The sequence below is a fragment of the Hirundo rustica genome, chromosome 19 (genome assembly GCF_015227805.2).
Source record: "Hirundo rustica isolate bHirRus1 chromosome 19, bHirRus1.pri.v3, whole genome shotgun sequence".
Taxonomy (NCBI): domain Eukaryota; kingdom Metazoa; phylum Chordata; class Aves; order Passeriformes; family Hirundinidae; genus Hirundo; species Hirundo rustica.
This window is the reverse complement of record NC_053468.1, coordinates 1,219,407-1,240,669: the sequence shown is the minus strand read 5'-3', so window position 1 is coordinate 1,240,669 and position 21,263 is coordinate 1,219,407. Positions and strand designations below refer to the sequence as shown.

General features: G+C 49.7%; 2 protein-coding genes across 8 annotated transcripts in view; both read right to left on the bottom strand.

Moving 5' to 3' along the window:
• The window catches only part of SYNRG (synergin gamma), a 36,416-nt gene extending 28,272 nt beyond the window's left edge, over window positions 1–8,144 (bottom strand). For all 7 annotated transcript variants that reach the window (XR_009208430.1, XM_040082218.1, XM_040082221.1 and 4 more), the window contains exons 1-6: window positions 8,074–8,144; window positions 4,444–4,484; window positions 3,011–3,129; window positions 1,661–1,791; window positions 1,290–1,395; window positions 899–1,010 (exon numbers count right to left, since the gene is read on the bottom strand). Coding sequence is in view for 6 of the 7 variants with exons in the window: in XM_040082218.1 (XP_039938152.1) it covers window positions 899–1,010; window positions 1,290–1,395; window positions 1,661–1,791; window positions 3,011–3,129; window positions 4,444–4,484; window positions 8,074–8,144 (580 nt within the window). In the remaining variant the exon portion in view is untranslated. The remainder of the gene's footprint in view (window positions 1–898; window positions 1,011–1,289; window positions 1,396–1,660; window positions 1,792–3,010; window positions 3,130–4,443; window positions 4,485–8,073) is intronic.
• Window positions 8,145–9,542: 1,398 nt separating this feature from the next.
• On the bottom strand, window positions 9,543–15,519 carry DDX52 (DExD-box helicase 52). The gene is made up of 15 exons (XM_040082428.2): window positions 15,413–15,519; window positions 15,058–15,274; window positions 14,636–14,766; window positions 14,251–14,436; window positions 13,880–14,023; window positions 12,998–13,109; window positions 12,671–12,743; window positions 12,391–12,594; window positions 11,929–12,019; window positions 11,633–11,755; window positions 11,256–11,406; window positions 10,920–10,995; window positions 10,677–10,748; window positions 10,466–10,558; window positions 9,543–10,221 (listed from the first exon to the last, which is right to left on the bottom strand). The coding sequence occupies exons 1-15, from the start codon at window positions 15,497–15,499 to the stop codon at window positions 10,134–10,136; spliced, it is 1,848 nt and encodes a 615-aa protein (XP_039938362.1). The 5' UTR covers window positions 15,500–15,519; the 3' UTR covers window positions 9,543–10,133.
• Window positions 15,520–21,263: the final 5,744 nt, after the last annotated feature.

Here is a 21,263-nt window from a genome sequence, read left to right as displayed (position 1 = left end):
ACAATGAAACTTCTTAACACTGCCTGTGAAAGCATTCTGTCTGTTTTAAGCAGACAAGGCCAAAACAAATCCAGAGGTAATATTTCACACTGGGCATAATGGGGTCTGTCAGGGGGACATTCTCCCTCAGAGGAATGTTTTATTCACAGAAACTCAGCAATGTATCATAAGATACAAAAGAAATGTCTGCTCCTGTAGACAATTTTCTGCTTGGTCCTTTTCCAGTGTCACCCATTTTAACAGAACTGGCGAAGGACAGGCAAATCTACAGACAAAGGGAAGTTGTCAGAGACCACCTGTAACTGCAAACTTACCGAGGAGTGAATCCACAGCAGAGACACAAATTTTATACAGGAAAAAGCTTGCCTAGACAAGCTTTGTTTCAGGCTAGACACTAAAAAAACTACACCGTAAGAAATCTTAAGTGGCAATTGTTGCCAGTGTAATTACTGAGAACACAGAGGCTTGGTTTGACCATGCCCAACGACACATCAGCCAGCTGTGACACTCCCCTCAAATCTTTATACATGGTTTTGATCATTCTTAGCACTTAAATAGCACTTCTCATGTTCAAAAGCACTCTACAAAACATTAATTAATGCATTGACTAGAAAAGAACAGACGCTTTATCAATTTCCTTGATGTTTCACATTTAGCACAGCACATGAGGCTCTCTGTTAAAGATTTCAAGTCTTTTAATAAAGACTGATAGCTAATATTTCACCCTCATACCCTGACCAAACAAACAGTTGCCAGAATGACATTTGATTTTACAAAACTGTTAATCCACTCGTTTTGTACCACCAAATAAAAATACTTGTTGGAATTAGTTCCCCCTGCTGAGGATTTCAAACGTTGGAGTTTTATTTTCAGTTGGAAAATGAGGAAGATTACAAACCTGGCTTTTTTGGATGTGTTGCTGGTGTTGGGTGCATTTTAGCATCTCTTGAAAAGCCATCTAAGTTCCCTTTAATGGCTTCCAAAGCATCATCTCTGCTTTTTTCACCTGTCTGAAACAGCACAGAAAACATTTTGAAAAAATTCACAGAACAGCTCCGTTTTCTTCCCATACCCACACTTCTTCAGTACCAGAATTAGCAATGCCTGCTGCTGGCAGTGTGTAAAGGACTGACTCTTCCAGAGGCTTTTCAAGCCATAGTCTGGCATCTCATGCAATTTCCTCACTGATTTGCTTGTGGAAACAGACCCTCCCACTAAAAGCTATTAAAAAAAAAACCCAAAAAACCCCAGCTGAATAAAGAAACACCCCACTCATTATCAGGCCATACCTTGGGTTTCACACTGCTCAGGAGTCTCAGCTTTTGTTTCTGCTCTTCAAACTGCCGCCGTTTTCTTTCCTCCTCTAAGAACTTCTGCTGGTGCTCAAACCTCTTCCTGAAGGAAAATGATTTTAAAAAGAGAGATATAAAAAAATGTTGTGAGGCTTTTCACATCAGTTTTGTGCTTGATTTCTCCATTTCTACTGTACCGAATTCAGGTGGTTTGGCGCACACGCTCCTGCCTTTTCTCAGACCTGGACAAGCACTACAAACTTCAGAGGCAGTGGAATATCCAGCAACATTCCACGGCCCTGAACAAGAAGAAACCACATCTCCCCCTTCCAAAGGGACTCCCCAAGGGCCAGCGAGGCGTCACTTACTGCTGCTCCTCTGCAAACTGCTTCTGCATGTCGGGGGTGTACTGCGGGGCGGCCGGGCGCATTCCCAGGAAAGAGGCCTGTCCCATGTAGGGCATTCCAGCTGCTGGCATCGGCCCCAGGGCCATGCCACCCTACAACCAAACACAGCACACAGCTCCAGAGGATTGGTTTTTCATCCAGCTCCGGTGTATTTATTTTTTTTTTCCACAGGAAAAGCCAAGCTGCTGGCAGTGCCCACGGAGCGCGGAGGAGCAGTGCCCTCAGTAGATGGCACTCTTCCTCTCCACAAGGACTCGGAGTCCTCACAGCACTTGGGAAAATTCCCAGAAATCAGGCCTTCAAATCCGACCTGCCCCAAGAGCAGGAGGGCTACAGCCATCCTACACACTTCACTACGGCTTTTCTCGGGATTTTTTGGTTCCTGTTCTAAGTGATTTCGTAATACTCTTATATTCCCTCCTGCCAACCACGGACGCTGGAAAACGTGGTCTAGGCATTTCCCAGACACATCCAGGGAATCAGCAATATACGACAACAGCCAAGAAGAACCTTGACTGAATAAACTGCATTAGAAGCATTTGCTGAGAAATATATTCTGGGACATTTAGAGCACCAAAACTGCCTGATATAGAAGGAGACAGAGAATCATTTACTTTTCTTACCGTTCATTTTGCATTTGGTCTCAGAACACGTAGGAAGAGAACAAAAGTTGTTTATTATTTTTAGACCAGCTCTCATAAAAACATCTTCCTACTATAAATTTTGCCAAAATAACATAATAAATTCCAAGTGGGGGAGGGAAGGGAGTGTAAGGAGATGGCAAAACACAATAAATTCAATTTGTGACACAGCAATTTGGTTAGAAAGTCATGCAAAAACATTAAATTTCAGCAAAGTGCAAATTTGTACATAAGCACATACGGTGCTAAATAGAAAACAATAGATTAAAAGAGAGAAAACATAATATTAGCTGCTCGTATTTCATTCTCATTCCTCAATTAGCAACAGCAGCACCAAAGACAAGGTTACTTTAAGGGAAAAGAAAAATGATAGTGATACAACAGAGGGAATGGCCTTAACCTGAAGGAGGGCAGGCTGAGACTGGATATTGGAGAGAAATCCTTCCCTGTGAGGGTGGGGAGGCCCTGGCACGGGGTGCCCAGAGAGGTTATGGACTCCCCATCCCTGGCAGTGTCCACGGCCAGGCTGGATGGGGTTTGGGGCACCCTGGGACAGTGGAAGGTGTCCCTGCCCGTGTCGGGGGGTGGAACGGGAGGATCTTTAACATCCCTTTCAACCCAAGCCAGTCTGGGGTTCTGCAGTTTCAGTCCACGTTTCACTGCCACACACCTGCATGGTCATGGCTCCAGGAGGCATCTGAGAGCCATAATTCATTCCCATCATCCCTGGCATATTGGTCTGCATGACAGGAACCATTGGAAATCCTTGCTGTTGCATAGGAATCATCCCTGCAATGAAACATCAAACAAGGCAAGCGCCCAATTAATGTTAAAAGGTTTTTTTCCTCCCCATTCCCTAACCCTGCCCCCATTTAATTGTTCTTTTTTTGTTTACTAAACCAGCAAAGGAGTGGTGCTGACTGTTTAAAAATAAAAATAATAAAATTTGTTACACTGCAGGCAGCCACAGCATTTCCTTAGTTTAGACACTGGTCAGTCTATAGGGAAAAAATGTTACAGGGCTTTTCAGTAACTAAGCTGATGAATTCTCCCACCATCCTAAAGATTCTCTGTGGGTTTCTTCCCATATGATTTTTGGAAGGGTCATTTCCAATTAAAAAGATTTAATTAACCAGGGTGTCTGGTGCTGGTAATTCCCATTTCTCTTGAAAGCAGCAGCTTCTGAAAATAAATCTTGGGAAACAGAGTCAACCTTTCCCAAAGCAACTTCACACTCTGACCTGGCTGGATAACTTGTCTGTAGGTTAATTAGCACACTTGAAGTTAATTAGCCCGCGACATGTGTTAGAATGGTAACAATATTTGCCAGTAAAAGCTGAACTTGCATAAAATTGGACATATCAAGCTGGAATGTATTAATTCACTGAATAAAGCAACTGTGTTGTGTTTCAGTATCTTCCTGTCTCACATTTTGTTGTCTTGGGAGACAAACACTAACACGCACTTGTTACCAGCACACCATGAGATAATTATGCAAAAACCCTGCAGGAGGGCATGACACAGGCAGGAATAATCCATGAATCAGTGCCTGAGATTTTAATTAAAAACTCCCTGTTTTCCCCATAAGTTCCCCGCATATTTTCCCCTAATTAAACAAACAGCACTGCATCAGGAATGAGAACAAAGGCAATTTAAGGCTGAGGCTCTCCTATTGTATTAATACTTTCCACACAGGTTGTGACTCTTGTCCCGGGGTCTTGATGTGCTTTGTAAATATTTACCAGGTCTTGCAACACCCACACAGTATGGGCAGACACAGCTGGGAGATGAAGCAGAGAGAGGAGAAATACCACACTCAAAATAACACCAGAATCTAAAAGGCAAACTCAGGTTAAAAAGGGAGATGTCATTTTCCTGGACCTTTAATCCAGATTCTGGTGACGCTGCTTCAACAACACACAGGAGGTTTTCCCAACAGAGGGGTGAGGGTCATTTGAGCAGAGCTGAATTCAAAGTGAAAAAAACAGCTACAGAGCTCAACTAATAATCCCACCTCTGAACATCATTGCAGGCCTGGTTTAGGTCTAATTTATCTAAACAAGGTAAAGAACTTTGTGCTCAAAATGTGAAGCTGGTACGTACCTTGAGGGGGACCTAAACCGCCTGCGACAGGAAACATGAAGCTGCAGGAGGAAAACAAGAGGAGGTGAAATTCTGTCACTTTAGTGCAAATATCCGTAATCGAAAATCCACCTCGATTTCCACACCAGCACCATCACCAGGGGCCTCCCACCCCCTGGTCAGCACTTGCATCCGCTCCTGCAGGTGCCACGGAACCCAACCCCATCCCAGGGAATAACGTCATCCCTCAGCGGGATCCCCCAAAGCCGGGAGAGCCCCGGCAGCACCGTCAGCGCTGCCACGGGCTGCAGAGCCAGGAAACACAGATCTGATCCTCCCAGCAGCCCTGACTCATCCACATCACCCACAAGAGACTTTCGGCACCCACGCAGCTCGGGAACAGGTCAGTTTCTTGTGTAGGCTAAGCTCGGGATGAATAAACATCTCCTCTTGGAAGTATCTGACTCAGCAGGACCATTAACTGCACCAGAGAACGTTTCTCAGCTGCTTAGGAACAGCTTTTCTGAAGAAAAATGAACTACCCATAAAACCCCATTACTTTTTGCCCCCTTTAGAAACATTAAGTATCACAGAATAATGGAGTTTCTATTTTCTCAGTTATCTAATTGCAAAAAAGCACCTTGGAGAAAACATTCATTCACGTATCGAGGGTCAAGTGCACCTGGAGGAAGAACCATTAAAATTTCAACTAAAATCCTAATGGAAATTGCTAGCCCTCACTCTCAAACAGCTGCCAAACAGCAAGAAAGGACCTAGTTTAAAATTCTCATTTGCAAGCAAGTTGCAGAAACTGACATCAGCAGCAATTTCCCAAACAAGATCCTCACTCAGTGTCCCAGGCAGTTATTACATCAAAGTGCTGTGGAAGAGAAACACTCTTATAGATATCCAACGTTCAATTCCAAGGGTGGATGTGAAAGAAGCTGCCTAAGAGCACAAGAGAAAATGCCATCAGAAATGGCTGCAGGAAGTCCTGAAAGCCAACCTGGTTTATAAATATAAAAGAGCCGTGTAACATGAGCACTAAGATAAAATAAGGAAGTTAAATTATGCATTTATCCAGGAGCAAATTGCACCTCCCCACTGTACAGGCAGCGGGTCACATGGTCACCAAGACAACCCATTTGCTCTTCACTTCATCCTCTAATCAGGATCTTCATCATCCTGAAGCTTCTTCTTCAGCCCTGACCACTGTGTGCTGATTTCTCCTTCCACAACTATCACACACCTGTGCTTTCCCAGAGTCCAGTCTCGCCATCCTCCACCCTCATCATTTGGGGTTCTCCCTCTGAAGAACTCTGCAGACTCACACACCTCAGCCCCAAACACGTACAGGGCTTGGTTCTCACCACAGCCAAGGTCTGTCTAACTCAGTTAAGTCATTTTAATCCACAACTTGGCATACAGTATCCACATGAAAACAAGCAGTTTTACTTTAGTGGGAATGATGAAATATTAAACGTAATTTCTGAAGATCTCCTAAGCATGTAGAAGTGTTCTAAGCTTCGTGTTTCCCTTCTTGTTGGGGGACCTGGTGAATAAGAATTCTCCAAACCAGCAAATGCAATGTAAACTGAACAAGCATTGGGAGGTACCACTGCTTGTTGGAAGCAAGCAAAGGTCAAACTATTAAATATTTATCCCTTTCTACAGAGCTCCTGGTTTATTTATAAGTCTCTGCTGAAAAGAAATAAAAAGAAACAATCGACAAAAAACCCTCAGCTAATTAGAGGGCACTGGAAGAGGAGCTAGTCCAAAGCAGCAAAGCAAGCTCTGGCAGCGGAGCCCCGTACGTGCCGCTCAGATTCACCACGGACTCACTCCAGGATTCAGCGTGCAACTGCCAGCACCAGCCACACTGGCACGGCCACAAACCATTCCACCAATGGGAATTTATTACTGAACTGCTTTTCTGCAGGTGCCAAAATGCCCAGAGCAGTCGGCGAAAGCAGCTGGCTCTCGTGGCTGAGGGAGCCAGCGAAGGGACGGCCCCGTGTGAGACCGACCTGGGGTACGCTGCACAAACACAAGAACGACAAGGGAGCAAAGTGACCACCCCAAACAGATGCTGTAAAGCAGTACTGTAAATCTGTAAATACCTACTAAATTCCTATTATAATTATGGAGCTTAAAAAAGAAAAAAAAAACACCAAGAAGCCCCAAAGCAACCAAGCAACAGCTTCAGCCAAAACGCAGGAGCGTGGGGAGAAGCAACTCCTTTTCTGAATTGAAACTTCACCGTAACAGCTCCAAACCACATGGAACATTCTCCCATCTACAAGTGGATTTTTAAACCCCTTAATTCCCAAGCAGTACAACTCTATCGATGCAGCAGACTGCCAGAGTGTTTTTGAATGGCAGAAATGCAGAAAAATTGAAGTGAAATCAGGCAAAGAACCCACACAGACACAGAAGAGAACTTTTCCTCTACCTCCAGACTTTGTCCTCAAAGAAACCCGAATACTATCAATGGGCAATGGTGATTTGCAAATACTTTTATTTTTCAGAACCTTTATTTCACTGACAACATTCTTAATAACACTGACAAAACCGTGGGCTTCGGATATCCAAGACAACTCAATGAGCTTAATTGTGAAATGCAGAATTTCCTCAGCCTCCCTAGAAGTAGGACAAGAGATAAATAGCAGACAAGAGCCTACATCACAAAAAAAACCCATTACTAGAATCTTCAAAGGTGGTGAAATCCAGTTTTCCAACATTTCCAGAAACACAACAACGTCTCTTTTAACACTGGTTCTTTCTCCTGACAGGATTCCTCAGTCCTCCCTCTGGCCAAGGTGCCCTTTGTGAGGAGGAAGGGAAAAGGGAAGTCCCCAGGGAGGCTCCGTCCCAGGAGGCCACAGACAGACCTGCCCGGCAGTGACAGGAACATCCACAGCTGCAGACACCAGGGCTGGCAGAACCCCCAAATCCTTCCCACCCCAATATCTGAGATTGCAGCTGCAGAGCCTGATGGCAAGTGGGGCACAACTACCCCAGCCTAGACGCACCGGGGGAGATCAGCTGGGCCCCCAAAATGTGAATAAATCTCAACAAAACGTAGAGCTGCCGTGGCTGCATCCCCAACAACACACCCAGGACCTCCCCACCCCACGCAGGACCTCACCACATCCTGCCTGGGAGCCTGATGTTCCATCCAGGACCATCACAGGTACTACACCTGAGACCCACACACCCCAGCCAAGACCCCACAAAGCTCACCTGACAACTCATGAACCCTACCTGGGACCGCCACCCAAGATCCCACGTACCTCACCTGAGACCCCACGTACCATGCTTCCGACCCCCACATCCCACCCAGGACCCCACGTACCTCACCTGAGACCCCCACATCCCACCCAGGACCCCACGTACCTCACCTGAGACCCCACGCACCCAACCTGGCACCCTCACACCCCAGCCAGAAACCCCGCACGCCCCACCTGGGCCCCGACCCCTCTGCCCTCACATCCCACCTGCACCCCGAGCCCCCAGCCCAGCTTCATCATCGCCCCCATCTCCCGCCAGCTCTGCCCCTCCCCGCGTCCCTTTAATTCTCCATCATCGCCCTCCTGTTTGTCCCCTCCCTCTCCTCAGCCCCTCGCCCGCTGTCCCCCCGTCACCACCGACCTGGCGGCCCCGGCCGCTCCTCCGCCCGCCCCGCCGGCGCCCCCCGCGCCGGGCCCGGGCCGCAGCGCCATCTTCGCGCTCGGCCCCGCCGTCTGTCAGCGGAGCGGCGGCGGCGGCTTCCGGGGCCGGCCCGGGCAGGCACCGCCCACGGCCCCGCCGCTCCCCCGTCCGGCGGCTCCTCGGTGCCTCCGTTCCACGGAGCCACAGCCCCTCGGTGCCTCCGTGCCACAGAGCCACGGCCCCACAGAGCCACAGCCCTTCGGTGCCTCCGTTCCACAGAGCCACAGCCCCACAGAGCCACAGCCCCTCGGTGCCTCCGTGCCACAGAGCCACGGCCCACAGACCCATAGCCCTTCGGTGCCTCCGTTCCACAGAGCCACAGATGCACAGCCCCGAAGAGCCACAGAGTTACAGCCCCACAGAGCCACAGCTCCTCTATTCCTCCGTTCCACAGCCCCACAGAGCCACGGCCCCTCTATTCCTCCGTTCCACAGCCCCACAGAGCCACAGCTCTTCTATTCCCGCGTTCCACAGCCCCACAGAGCCACAGCTCTTCTATTCCTCTGTTCCACAGCCCCACAGCTCCTCTATTCCTCCGTTCCACAGCCCCACAGAGCCACAGCTCTTCTATTCCCGCGTTCCACAGCCCCACAGAGCCACAGCTCTTCTATTCCTCTGTTCCACAGCCCCACAATTCCTCCGTTCCACAGCTCCACAGATGCACAGCCCCTCTATTCCTCCGTTCCACAGCCCCACAGAGCCACAGCTCCTCTATTCCTCCGTTCCACAGCCCCACAGCCCCTCTATTCCTCCTTTCCACAGCCCCACAGAGCCACGGCCCCTCAGTTTCTCCCCTCCACAGCCCCTCAGCCCCTCGATTCTTCTGCTGCACTGACCTAAATCCCCTCAAGTTCTTGGTTTGACAGCCCCTCGATTCTTTGGTTCCACACACCCCTATCCCCTCCATTCCTCGGTCACTCAGGAAAGGCCTGGATGGGGACGAATGGCCCTGGCTTCCCCCCGGGAATGCCGGTTTCCAGCATCCAAAGCACGGCTTTTTCATAAAAAGGAAAAGAAAGTGCTGCCTTTCCGCCCCGGGCCTGTTCCGGGGTCACCTGGGGACATGTGACAAGAGCCTGAAGCGACAGTACAAGGGGCAATGGATTCACACCGACATAAGGAAGGTTAAATGGGATACTGGGAAGAAATTCCTCCCTGTGAGGGTGCTGAGGCCCTGGCACAGGCTGCTGTGGCTGCCACATCCAAACTAGATTAAACCAAGACAATCCTGTCCAGAAATTCTTCCTTAAAGGACTGTAGTTGCAAAGGAGCCATTCCTGCTTGACTGGAATTCTGATGACAAAACCAGGGTGGGCTGAGAACATGTTGGGCAGATGAAGACAGGGAAAACACACAGAGTTGGGTCGTTTTTGCCTGCAAACTCATTCCACTGAGCTGCACAGACACACAGGTAGACTAATTAGCATCTTATGACCTTGTTTGCTCTGGTTTCAGGCTCAGTTATAAAACAGTACAAAATTACTGGACATGTAAAGTATTGGTTATTTCAAAATAATTTTATAGAACAGTAGGAAGAGCAAGGCTTTACTTTCACATACAAGTGGGTTTGTTTTAGCTTTTTTAAGTGTCCAGAGAAGTTCCTGACAGCTGCGTTTACCAAACCTGATGGTAAACATTGTGTGGTTTTTGTCTCTGAATCACCTGGAAGTATCTAAAAAGTGTATTAGGGGCAATCTTAACACAAACAATATTTTCAAGGAGCAATACAAAACTGTGTGAAAATAACACAAACGGATGTTGGTGTTGAACTCTTCTCAGAAATACACGGCATTCACTGCATGAGCACATGCTCCAGCTTCTATAAGAAGCATCCAGGAATTCTCTCCTGGCATTGCAGTAGAGACTTTCTAGCATGTAAACCTTCACCCTCACCCCAAAGGAAACATGAGAAACGTTTTTCTCCCTTCACCATCACTGCCATCTTCATTCTTCTGTTCCAGCACACACAGAGGTGTCAGCCCCAGCTCACCAGTCTGAATTCAGCTTTCTGAAGCAGTCTGTAATTTACCGCCCTTTTGGCCTTCTTTACCTTTCTTCTTTCCCTTAGTATTTTCCTTTGTAGTTTTCCTACAAGAAACACATTGGAGATCAGGACACCTGAACAAAACCAGTGGCTTAAACTCAGGCTGCTGTCACCTGACAAAGGTAAAATGCTGTCATCAGTGCAATCTCCAGTAGACAGATACTGATACTAAAACCATTATGTCTGGGTGGTTCATCCCAAAAAGTAATCTGCTACTTTGCTTAAATTTTCTGGGCTGCTTCTGGATAAACAGCATCTCTTACCTCCTTTTCAGCAAAACCAACTTACATTTTTCTTCTGCCTTTTTTCAAGAAGCACTTCGGGGTGGTACAAATGGATTCTCTTGTCAAAGGTTTCTTAATGAATTTCTTCTTTTGTTTGCTGAGAACAACATTTAGTGAAGAAAGATGAAATTACTAGGGTTTCTAGCTCTAGAAACTACGATAAATTATTAAAAAGCACTGGTAAAATGACTGGTTAGCTGCTTAAATGAACATACCTCTGCAGTTTGGGCAAATGTTTTATGTATTCTGGCACAGGACAGCCAGCTCGCTGGATAACATTGGCAATACTGGAAAGGAGAGGAGGGAAGAGATCAACTCCAGTGCTTGGACAAGTGATCAATATTTTTTGTGAGAAACAGCAAACCAAACAAACTGGCTGATTTGTTGTTGATCTTTTGTTTTGTGGTGATTTTTTTAAAAAGCAAGAAACAAAGACAATATTAATGAAGTCACATTACCTCCGTAATAAAGGTTTGTCATCTTCTGTAAAGAAAGTGACTGCCTTTCCTCTGTGTCCTGCTCTTCCAGTACGACCTGCCAAGCACACATTTTGCACAGTAGAGATTTTACTTTAGACATTTCCCTTTATCCCTCCTCGCAGTCCCAGCCTCCTGATGCATGTTCACAGACTAAGGATATACCAAGCAGCCAAACCCCAAACATTGTTCCCAGTGAATGAAAGCACAGCTGTGTCTGAAACATCTAAATAAGGTTCAGAGAGCTGACAAAAACGAGAGCATCTGCATTAAAGACCTCAGACATGGGGAAAAGGTGATTTGTGAGCCATGCCTCACCTATCCTGTGGATGTATTCCACTGCACTCGTTGGCAAATCGTAATTGATGACCATATTCACACCTTTGAAGTCAATCCCTCGAGCCAGTAACGCTGAGCAGATGAGCACCCAGATCTTCCCAGCTCTGAAACTCTGCACTACTTTGTCTCTCTAGGAAAAGAACAGAAAAGATATTTGGAAACAGACCAAACTGCAATTTGAGAAAGGAGGTGAACTTGTTTCCTTAGAATTGTCATGATGTTAAGCAATAAAATTAAACCTCTGAACAAAAACCTGAAGGACTTTGCTGCCACGGTTACCTGGAGTTACATTCCAACACTCTTGCTTTTACCTTTCTTTCTAAAGCTTTTCTTGAAAAGAAATAAACTCCTCCTACCTGTTGCTGAGTCTTGTCTGCATGGATGACATCCACATTGATGCCTTCATAAATAAGCTCATGGAAAAGCTCTTTAGCTCTCTCAATAGACTGTACAAAAACAAGGACTGGAGGAGCAAAACCCTGCAAAAGAGTAAATTCATCTCAGGTTCCAAAGTCCTTTTCCTTGCAGAAACTGAAACATAGCAGATTTGGGCAACAGTTTAACATGTGTCATAGAGAAGTGGAAACTGGAAGTCTCTGACAGAACACAGCTCAGTTGAACAGGAAGAAGATGTTCAGTCTCTCCAAAATACCTTTTTAACAAGCTCTCTCATCGCCGTAAGTTTTCCTGTCTCAGATCCAACAAACAGCAGCTCTTGTTCTACTGTCTCCGCTGCAGAGTTTCTGAAACCAGAAATCCAAAAGAAACACTTCAGTGTTTTTTATATACATTAACAAAAACTTATATATTAATAAATACACGTAGCATATATATAACCTCCATTAAAATATTACCTGGTGGATGAGAGATACTGCACAACAAAACCTATTTCATCAGTGCACGCTCCTAAGAGTGATGTTTATTTGATGATCAAGTAATTGGCAAAGGAAAAGAACACTTTCATCAACACACGAGAAAGATCTACGTGCCTACACAATTTTCTCTGGAGACACACAACCTGCAGTGCTGACTAACGACAGCCACAAAACCAAGCAGGCTGATGATGCAAAGAAAACCATTTCCCAGGAAATAAAAAAACCCAGAAAACACCTACCTTGCTCCAACAGACACCAGCACAACGTTGTCCAGGTTGAGCTTACACCACTCCTCCACGTCGTGGGCAAAGGTAGCGCTGAACAGGGCCCTCCTGACCAGGTGGGAGGTGCATGCCAGGAAGATGGAAGCCAGCTGGTCCCGGAATCCTGACTTCCCATCCTCAAACAGCTTGTCTGACTCATCCACCACCAGCCACTCCACGCTAGGAACAGGGAGGTTTGATTTTCAGGAGTGCCACTTTTGAGTGGCAAAGCAACATTTGAATCAGGCTCCCATACCTGCTCAAGTCTATCGCTGGAGGATCTTCTTTCAGCAAATAAATGAGTCTGTTGGGAGTGGTGACCAGTATATCTATTAAAAGAAAAGAAGCAAAATGTCAAAAAAGACACAAAAGAAGCCAAACAAACACAGCCCTGAGAAACAGCAGTTCCAACCCCATCTGCCAGAGGCACAGTCTAGCAGAGCCCATGGCAGGCTCACTTCCCATTTCCTCCCTGCCACTTTTTAACCATCTCTTTAAAACCACAAAGCCCAAAGAGCCCAAAGAGAATGGTCAGTGGCACTTTTTAATTTTTGAGAAGTACCTCAGTCGTTACAATAGTTACCAAATTTCTTGGAAGACTTGGGCCCAAACTTCTTGGCTGCCTCAGCTGCCTTGTGGATCATGTGGATTCTGAAGCCCGTGCCCTCAGCCAGCTTCACCAGCTCCCGGTGGGTCTGAAATAGCAACAGAGATTGGATTTTCAAACTGACCTGATGAGCTTTTCTAACCAAAAAACTGCTGCAATCACAGAGTCATGGAATGGTTTGGGTTGGAAGGGACATTAAAGCTCATCCAGTTCCCTCTGCCAGGGCAGGGACACCTCCCACTGTCCCCGGGTGCTCCAAGCCCTGCCCAACCTGGCCTTGGGCACTGCCAGGGATCCAGGGACAGCCACAGCTGCTCTGAGCAACCTAATCCTGAAGCAAGAGCTTCAAACCTCACCCTGATTTCAGTGTTAAGAGAAAGCTCTCTGGTTTCCTTAGCATAATAAAAATGCATCTCTCTAACAGGCATTAGTCACATCACTACCATACGTGGCTCCCTCTCTCACGAATAAAAACTGCCCAAAGGTATCATTTTAATTCCATTCTAATAGCACAGCTTTGTTATAAAGTTTTTCCTTGAAATTCCAAGTTTGGGACAAACAGATAAACCTCTCATGGCAATCTCAAGTAGGAAAGGAGGTCTTAAGAGCACCTGACCATCGGGCAGTTTAAAATATGATCAAAGAACCTTGAGCTTCTAATCTAATCATTTAGATTAGACTCAGATAATAGATATGTACCTACTTCACAGAAGCCAAAAGACTTGAAAGAAACATTTAAATTAGCTTTCTCCGATATGTGAGGGCAATAAAGGAAAAAAATATTTACTAAGCTGCTATTTTGCTGACGCAGAGTGAAAACATTGAAGTCCATCAGTGTGAGATTCCCCCAGCACACACCTGGCTGGCAAGTTCTCGGGTGGGTGATATGATCAGAGCCCTGAACCCTTTGTTCCTGGGTTGTTTCAGATGTGTTAAGAGAGGGATACAAAATGCCAGCGTTTTTCCAGACCCTGTAGGAGCTGAAGCCAGAAGCTCCCGACCCTGTAAGAAAATACAAGTAGAGAGAAAAAAAAAAACGAGTAAAAATTACATTCCCATAAATATCAGTGCTGCAAACTGACCCAAAATACCTCAGGAAAAGCACAGATGAGGAAAATTGTGAAAGACAAGCTTTCAATTCTGATGCAGCTGATCCAGCTTTAAAAGTGCCACAAACGCAGCCATGGCCCCAAATTTTGCCAGAATCCCTGAAATCCCAGAGAACTCACATGCAGCATGATGGGAATCGCCTGCATCTGGATCGGTGTTGGGATGTGGAAACCCGCAGCCTGGATATTCTCCATGACTTTAGGGTGGACTTTGTACTCCTTCTGAAGCTGATCAAAGGTGGCAATGGGGTCAGGGAGATCTGTTCCCTGAACGTTGATCCTGTGCTGGTTCCTGAAGCGATTTATCTACGAGGGAAAAGACAAACTCCTTCTTTTTAATTTTACACCACAGAACTCAACACGTATGGATTCATCTCCTGGTTCTTTCCAGCACACTCAGTCACCCTCCTCCAGTGAGGAACCATCATAAATAAACCCCAATTTTAGATCAAACACCCACACAACACCAGGAACCTGTTGTTGCATCAGAATTCCCTGGTCCCACCTTTTCTCTCCTCAAGCGTTCAAGCTTCTCTGCAGTGGGTTTTTTGTCTTTTTCAACTTCAAATTTTGCTTCCGTAGAGGACATCCACTTTATTCCATTGTCTTCTGACAGCTCTGGCATTGATACTGACCCTGGAAGTTGCAAACAAATTGAAATTTCCCTTAGTGAAATAGAGACAGGCACTATTTGGGGCAAAAAAAAAAACGTTTATTCTCCCATTATCAATAAAATTAGTGAAGACTCCAGAAGGATGGAAACCACATCCTCAGCTCTCAGCACTGAATCCTGGCCCAGTTATTAGATCAGCTCTGAGCCAGGCAGCCAAGGAACCCAGAACTGGGTGGGCTTTAAGGTTCCTTCCAATCCAAACCACTCTGGGATTCTTTGATGATTTTGCCAGGGATATGTGTGCGTACAAATACCTCGTGTCTTTTTCTTTTTTCTTTTCCCTTCACTGCTTTCTGCCGTTCTTTTCCTCTTTCCATCGTTTTTCCCAGCTCCATCTACCTGCTGCTTCACCTCCTCTTCAGCCCCTGTGAGCCCCCAGCCCTCCTCGGCAGATGCCTGAGGGGTTCCCTCCTTTTTCCCGAAGAAGTCGAGGTTCTCCAGCGAGACGCTGCCGCGGTTCTCTTTAACCACCTGCGGGACAACGGGGAAAAGGGTGAGACACCACGGCCAGGCCCCGCTCCTCAGCGCCGCGGGCGGGGCGGATCGGGGCTCCGGAGCCCGAACCGCGCAGGGGCCGATCCCCGAGCCCTCCCCTCGGTGTCCCCGCACCCCGAAGCGCCGCGCGTCCAGCCCGAAGCGCCGCACGTCGAAGCGAGCCCCGGCACCCAAGCGCCGGAAGAGCTCGTGGGTCTCCATGCTGCCGCGCTCCCAGCAGCCCCCGCGCCGCCGGAAGCCGGGAGCACTTCCGGCCGGGACCACGGCAACGGCCCGCGGGCGTGATGGCGCTCGTTGCCACGGCAACGGGCCGTCGGGCTGCCCTGGGCCGCGGCGGGCCCGGGAGATGCCGCGGGCGGATGGGAGCGGCTGTCGCGACAGCACAGGGTGGCGACGGAGGATTCCTCCCCCCGATGCCTCCATCCGGCCCCTTCCAGCTCTGCTGCTGTCCTGGAGTCTGGGGCGGAGTAGACGGGAAGAGGTTTTTGCCGCCCTGTGCACAACCGCTTTGCTTAGTCTGATTTATACTAATACAATCCAGCCTCACGAGTGTGCCCGAAGAAAGAAATGCTGGAGGCCGTGGCAGGACCAACCTGGCAACTGGCTGAGCTCCTCAGGGCATTCAAGAAAGTTTGCCCAGATTAGGATCAGAATTTATTTAATTAATGTATTTATTAATTATGATAAACTGTGAGATCCAATAGTGCAGGTAAATCTAGTGCTCTCTATCAGATCAAACAGTGCAGATTTTTCCTGGTTGTTGACCAAGGAAAAGAAACAGAAATTTAATTAGCCACAAAAAAATTATTTAATGTAATAAAAGTCTCAAGGGCTAAAGGTTTATGTTTCTGAAATCCAAAAGCTCTAAGACATATAGGCCATGGCTGTTCCTCCTGTAACATTCACTACTTTAATAACAAACTTTGAGATGAAAAATTGGGTAAACCCGATCCTCCCCTCCGCCCTTCTCTGCCTGATTTATAACGCTTCTTCTTTGCCAGCCTTTTAACTCCCAGCAAATGGGTGGAAGCAGAGCCAGGGACCCGGGTGCAGAGCTCCACACGGTGACAATTCTCTTTCTCATGTCCTCAGTGGTGTATTTACAGTGGGTAAGGGCTCAGCTCTACATCTTTCGTGCAGTTCCCAGGCTGAGGCTCCTGCTTTCTGCTGGGAGCGGTGACTAATGGTTGCTGCGAGAGGGTGGGGAAGAATGTGGGGGCATTTGTGTAACAAAGAACTATAAATCATCTCCAATGCCCATCACTCACCAAGGGATGCTGTTGGCAGATTCAAGAGCGAGGAAACAGGGAATATTCTCTCCATCGGTCAGCTGGGAAATCCCTTTGTGTCAGGGCTGAGGAGCTCTGCTTCCCAGGGCAGAAAGCCCTGTGCCAGGAGCGAGGGACCATGGAATATCCTGAGCTGGGATCCACAAGGACCATCCAGTCCAACCCCTGGCCCTGCACAGACATCCCAACAATCCCACCCTGTGCCTGAGAGCGTTGTCCAAAAGCTCCTGGTGCTCTGGCCGTGCCCATTCCCTGGGGAGCCTGTTCCCACCCTGACCGCCCTCGAGCTGCTGGGGCTCTCATCACTCTGTTGCCCCTGCTCTGAGCAAGGTGACCTCTAAAGCCTTGCAGGGAAGGGCCTCCCTCAGGTGCCAGCAGCAGAAACCCCACGAGGCAAAGGATGCCTCGCTTTGTTCCCTGTCACTGATCCAGACCTTTAAGGGAAAGCACAGAGCCTCCTCACAGGGAGTTCCCTCTGCAGCTGCACCACAGTGAAGAGGAAACATCCACCTGTGCCAGGCTAAGGGGGCATCAACCCCCCAGCCACAGCCACCTGGAGGGGGCAAGAGCCTGTATGGCAGCAGCTGTGTCTTTCCTTGAACCCCCTGCCCTGGCTGGGAACACGGCACCTCCAGCTCACCAGGGCTGGATACAGCCACAGCAGAGGAGGAGAGCACTGCCCGCTCTGCCTGGAGTCACTGGCAGGATGCCCATGGGCTGGATGGGGATGTGGGGGAGAGCCCAGGCTCCTGGGGTCACTGGCTATCCTCGCAGGGAGCCCCTGGGACCGCTGCAGGTACAGGTGGGTGGGGAATAGCCAGGTGCTCTCCTGACCCCAACACTGCCCCATCCCTGCAGGGCTCCGGGGTCTGAGCAGAGCAGCTCAGGTGAGATGTGCCCAGATCATTGGGCTGTGCCCCAGGCATGGAGCTGGAATAAAATCCCATAAAAGAATCAGGTGAGTGCATTTATTCCGTCACACGCACGGCCAGGCCTGAGTTCCTGCAGCCGTGGGCTCCTGGGGAAATCCAGCCAAACCAACATTTTCTCTGTGTGTGTCCATCTGTTCCACAGGTGTAAGGCAGGGATCACGGGACGGTGGGGCTCCTGCACGTGTGCCCCCCACGCCCTGCCCTCCCGCCACATCGTCATCGCTAATATGCACATCACAGTCAATTAGCCCGGCCGAGCGCACTGCTGACCTCTGACCCCTGCTGTGTCCCCCGATCCATTAACAGGCCCTCAGCCCTCAGCTCTCAGTATGAATTGATGTAGCATCCATTCTCTTGCAGCACAGAAACATGCGTCCTCATTCAGCTGTCCATTTCCACTTTCTGTTCCTTTGTGCTCCCCTTCTGTTCCCTGTGTTGCTAACCTGGTCACCACTTCTTGACCCCACGTCCTCGTCCCTCCCAAGGGTGTTGTAATCCCAACCATTACCAAAAAACTTTTACTTTTCCCCCCTTTACTCACATCTTATTTAGCGAAAAATGGTTTCCAGCGGTGTGGGAGCTTTGATCCCCTATTCAAGAAATCCTTGCAATGTTTTTTTAAAGACTTTCTTTCTAAGGCAAATGAATTCTTCATAAAGGGGGAAATGCTGTGCTGGTTGGGCTCTGTTCATCTGAGGAAGACAAATGACCTGTTTTATTACTTGAAAAGCATAACAGTTGAGTGTGTAGATTTGTGATTTATCTGTAATTAAGAATCCATTTGAGCAGCATATTAATTACAGAGAGGAGGATTAGTTTTGCTGAGTAGAAAAGCAAAATCAAAGTTCCTTGAATTAGACGACAGCACATAATGCCTGAGGCTTTGCTTTTCCATGGCTCTGCATTACGCCTACGCTGGGCCAGGACCACTCTAGGGTTAAGTTTTCTGACTTTTAAGTTTTCTCTCTGGCTCCGAGAAATAAAGTCCCGGGGCCCGGAGACTGGTCGGTGCCGGTGGCTCCCGCAGCGCTCCCGTTCTGCCGGGGCTGCTCGCACTGAGCCGCACACGCCGCTCCTTTGCCCCGGGGCCGCAGCAGGGGAAAAGGATCCTGCAGGATTCAGCGGTGCCTGGGCTGCTGCGGGGAGCCCGGGCCACGGCAGGGCAGCACCCGGAGCTGCCGGAGCGACCGGAGACGCGCTGGAGCAGGCAGAGAGGTTTTCTCTGGATGCCGAGTGCCTTTTGAAGCGTTTGGGCGCAGCGCAATTGCTTCGGGACAGCGAGCTGTTGCAGAGCTGTTCTGCTGGTCTCCCTGGCTCACATCAGACCCGTTCACGGACTAGAGCAGGTGTGCTGCGGGCACATCACGGACACTCCCGTCAGCGGGCGATGGCATCAGCGCCAGGCACCGGGCACAGGGACCGCTCCTGCTCCGGCTGCGGCTCCTGCGCGCCGCCAGACCGCAAAGAGCCCGGCCTGGCAGGCGAGCACCCTGCATTCCTCCCTGCGTGCTCCTCAAACTCAGCCCGACCGAGCCCGCTCAAAGGCTCCAAAGGCTCAGCCCGTTTGCAGTCCGGGAGAATGACAACGCTGTGCCCTGTGACCTGCCTGGCATCACTGGGAGCTCCGGCAGGGAGAGCGGCACAGCCTGGGCACGGCACGGCACAGCCTCGGCACAGCCTGGGCACAGCCCAGCCTTGGCACAGCCCAGCCCAGCCTGGGCACAGCCTCGGCACAGCCTGGGCACAGCCCAGCCTTGGCACAGCCCAGCCCAGCCTGGGCACAGGCTCAGCAGAGCCTCGGTACAGCCCGGCACAGCCTCGGCACAGCCCAACCTGGGCACAGCCCAGCCTCGGTACAGCCCAGCCTAGGCACAGCCCAGCCTGGGCACAGCCCAGCCTCGATACAGCCCAGCCCCGGCACAGCCCAACCTGGGCACAGCCCAACCTGGGCACAGCCTCAGCACAGCCCAACCTGGGCACAGCCCAGCCTCGGTACAGCCCAGCCTAGGCACAGCCCAGCCTGGGCACAGCCCCGGCACAGCCCAACCTGGGCACAGCCCAGCCTGGGCACAGCCTCGGCACAGCCCAACCTGGGCACAGCCCAGCCCTGGCACAGCCCAACCTGGGCACAGCCCAGCCCAGCCCCGGCACAGCCCCACGCTGCTCCTGCTGGCTTTCCTGCTGACATTCCCGGCAGATCCGGCCACCCGGCTGGACTGGCAGAACGGGTCTGGAAAGCCAGCCGTGTGTGTGCGAGCCGTGCTCTTGTGCAACTGCGCCTTCCTTACATGTGCACGCCCTCCCAGAGCCGATTTACAGGCACTGAAATGGCTCAGCTGCAGTTTGGGGTCCCTGGAGAGGCTGATCCGATGCTTTCATGCCAGCAGAACATCAGAGGGATGTCCTGGGATTCCTTAGCAGTCCAGCTGTTTGCTGCTGTGAGCCCGACTGGCTGCAGCCCAGCTGGCACCAGAGGCCCAGGATGGCAGCTGAGCCCCTGCCCTGCCCTGGCAGCGAGGAGGGCACCAGCACAGGGCTGCTGTCACACACCTGGGGACAGGGACCCAGGCACCTCAGCCCTGGACAGGGTTTCCCTGGCTCTGTTCCTCCCGCAGTGATGGAGGTGATAAGCCCAAGGAGCCCTGCTCGAGGGACAGCCCCGTGCCCAGGGCTGGTGCTCAGGTTTGATGAGCCCTGGGGTGGCTCTGGGGTGGGCAGTGAGAACGGCTCATCTGGTTTTGACCCAGTGACTTTGCTGGCACACAAACAGGAGGTTGCCAGGGCACGGGACAGCCCAGGTCACAGGTGTGCTCTCCCTGGAGGTGAAGCAGAGCTCATGCTCCTGCCCAGCCCTTCACATCCCACCTCTGCACATCCCAGGCTTCCTGTGCTCCTCCCCTGACCCTCAGCCCAGGGACTGGGGAAGGAGTGTGAAAACACAGAGAGCTTTGGGTGACACCTCCGTGGATGGAGCAGGTCCTTGTGTCACACAGACCAACAGCAGCCCTGACCACGGCTGTTTCCTTGGCAGTGCTGGGATTTGGGGGATTTTTTCCTTTGTACTCACACCTGCACCTGCACTTTAAATTAAATGCAGCCTCGTCCCTGTGTCCATGAAGGAGGCTGCAGCTCACGTGAAGAGACACTGCTAAAGCCTCATGGCAGCCTGTGGATCCTCACGTGCAAGGAATTCCCTTATAGGCAGCTTTGAACTGTAAAATAATCACTCGGCCCTGTAAAACTCCAGTGGTCATAAATGAACTTTGTCATGGTTCTGCTGCTTTCTTTGCCCCATAACAACTGCATCACACACAAACACCACGTGCCTGACAGAAACAGGAGGAAAGAAGTATTTTCCAGGAGCTTCATTTGACATGACATTGCATTTTCCAGCAATTTAATGAGGCAGCCAGGGCACGTGTGGGAGCAAACACCCCACCCAGGGCTTCCCCCAGCAAGGTGAGGTCTGGCCAGGGACAGTCCCAGCCCCAGCCCAGCTGCTGCAGAGGCTGCTCTGGAGAGTTTTGTGTGGTATTTGCCATCCAGAAAGGTTTCCTCAGCCAGAGATTAACCCAAAATCAGAGGAAGTTTGTCCTTAGCACTCTGTCCAGCTTTCCTCCTTCCCACATCCTGCTGCCCAGGGATGGGAAGTGACAGCACACCACACTCTGTCCAGCAGCTTCATAAATCCTCACCTCTGGGGAAAGGATCTGTTAATTAATCATTTGTTCTACTCACATTATT

Bases quoted from the DNA above. Each gene is read 5' to 3' on its own strand.
- DDX52 (XM_040082428.2), bottom strand. From the start codon at position 15,499: ATGGAGACCCACGAGCTCTTCCGGCGCTTGGGTGCCGGGGCTCGCTTC. The intron at 14,024-14,250 runs GTGAGTTCTCTG...ATTTTCTTACAG, and splicing joins CGATTCCCATCATGCTGCAT to GGTCGGGAGCTTCTGGCTTC. The intron at 11,407-11,632 runs GTAGGAGGAGTT...TTCTTTTCCTAG, and splicing joins CAGACAAGACTCAGCAACAG to AGAGACAAAGTAGTGCAGAG.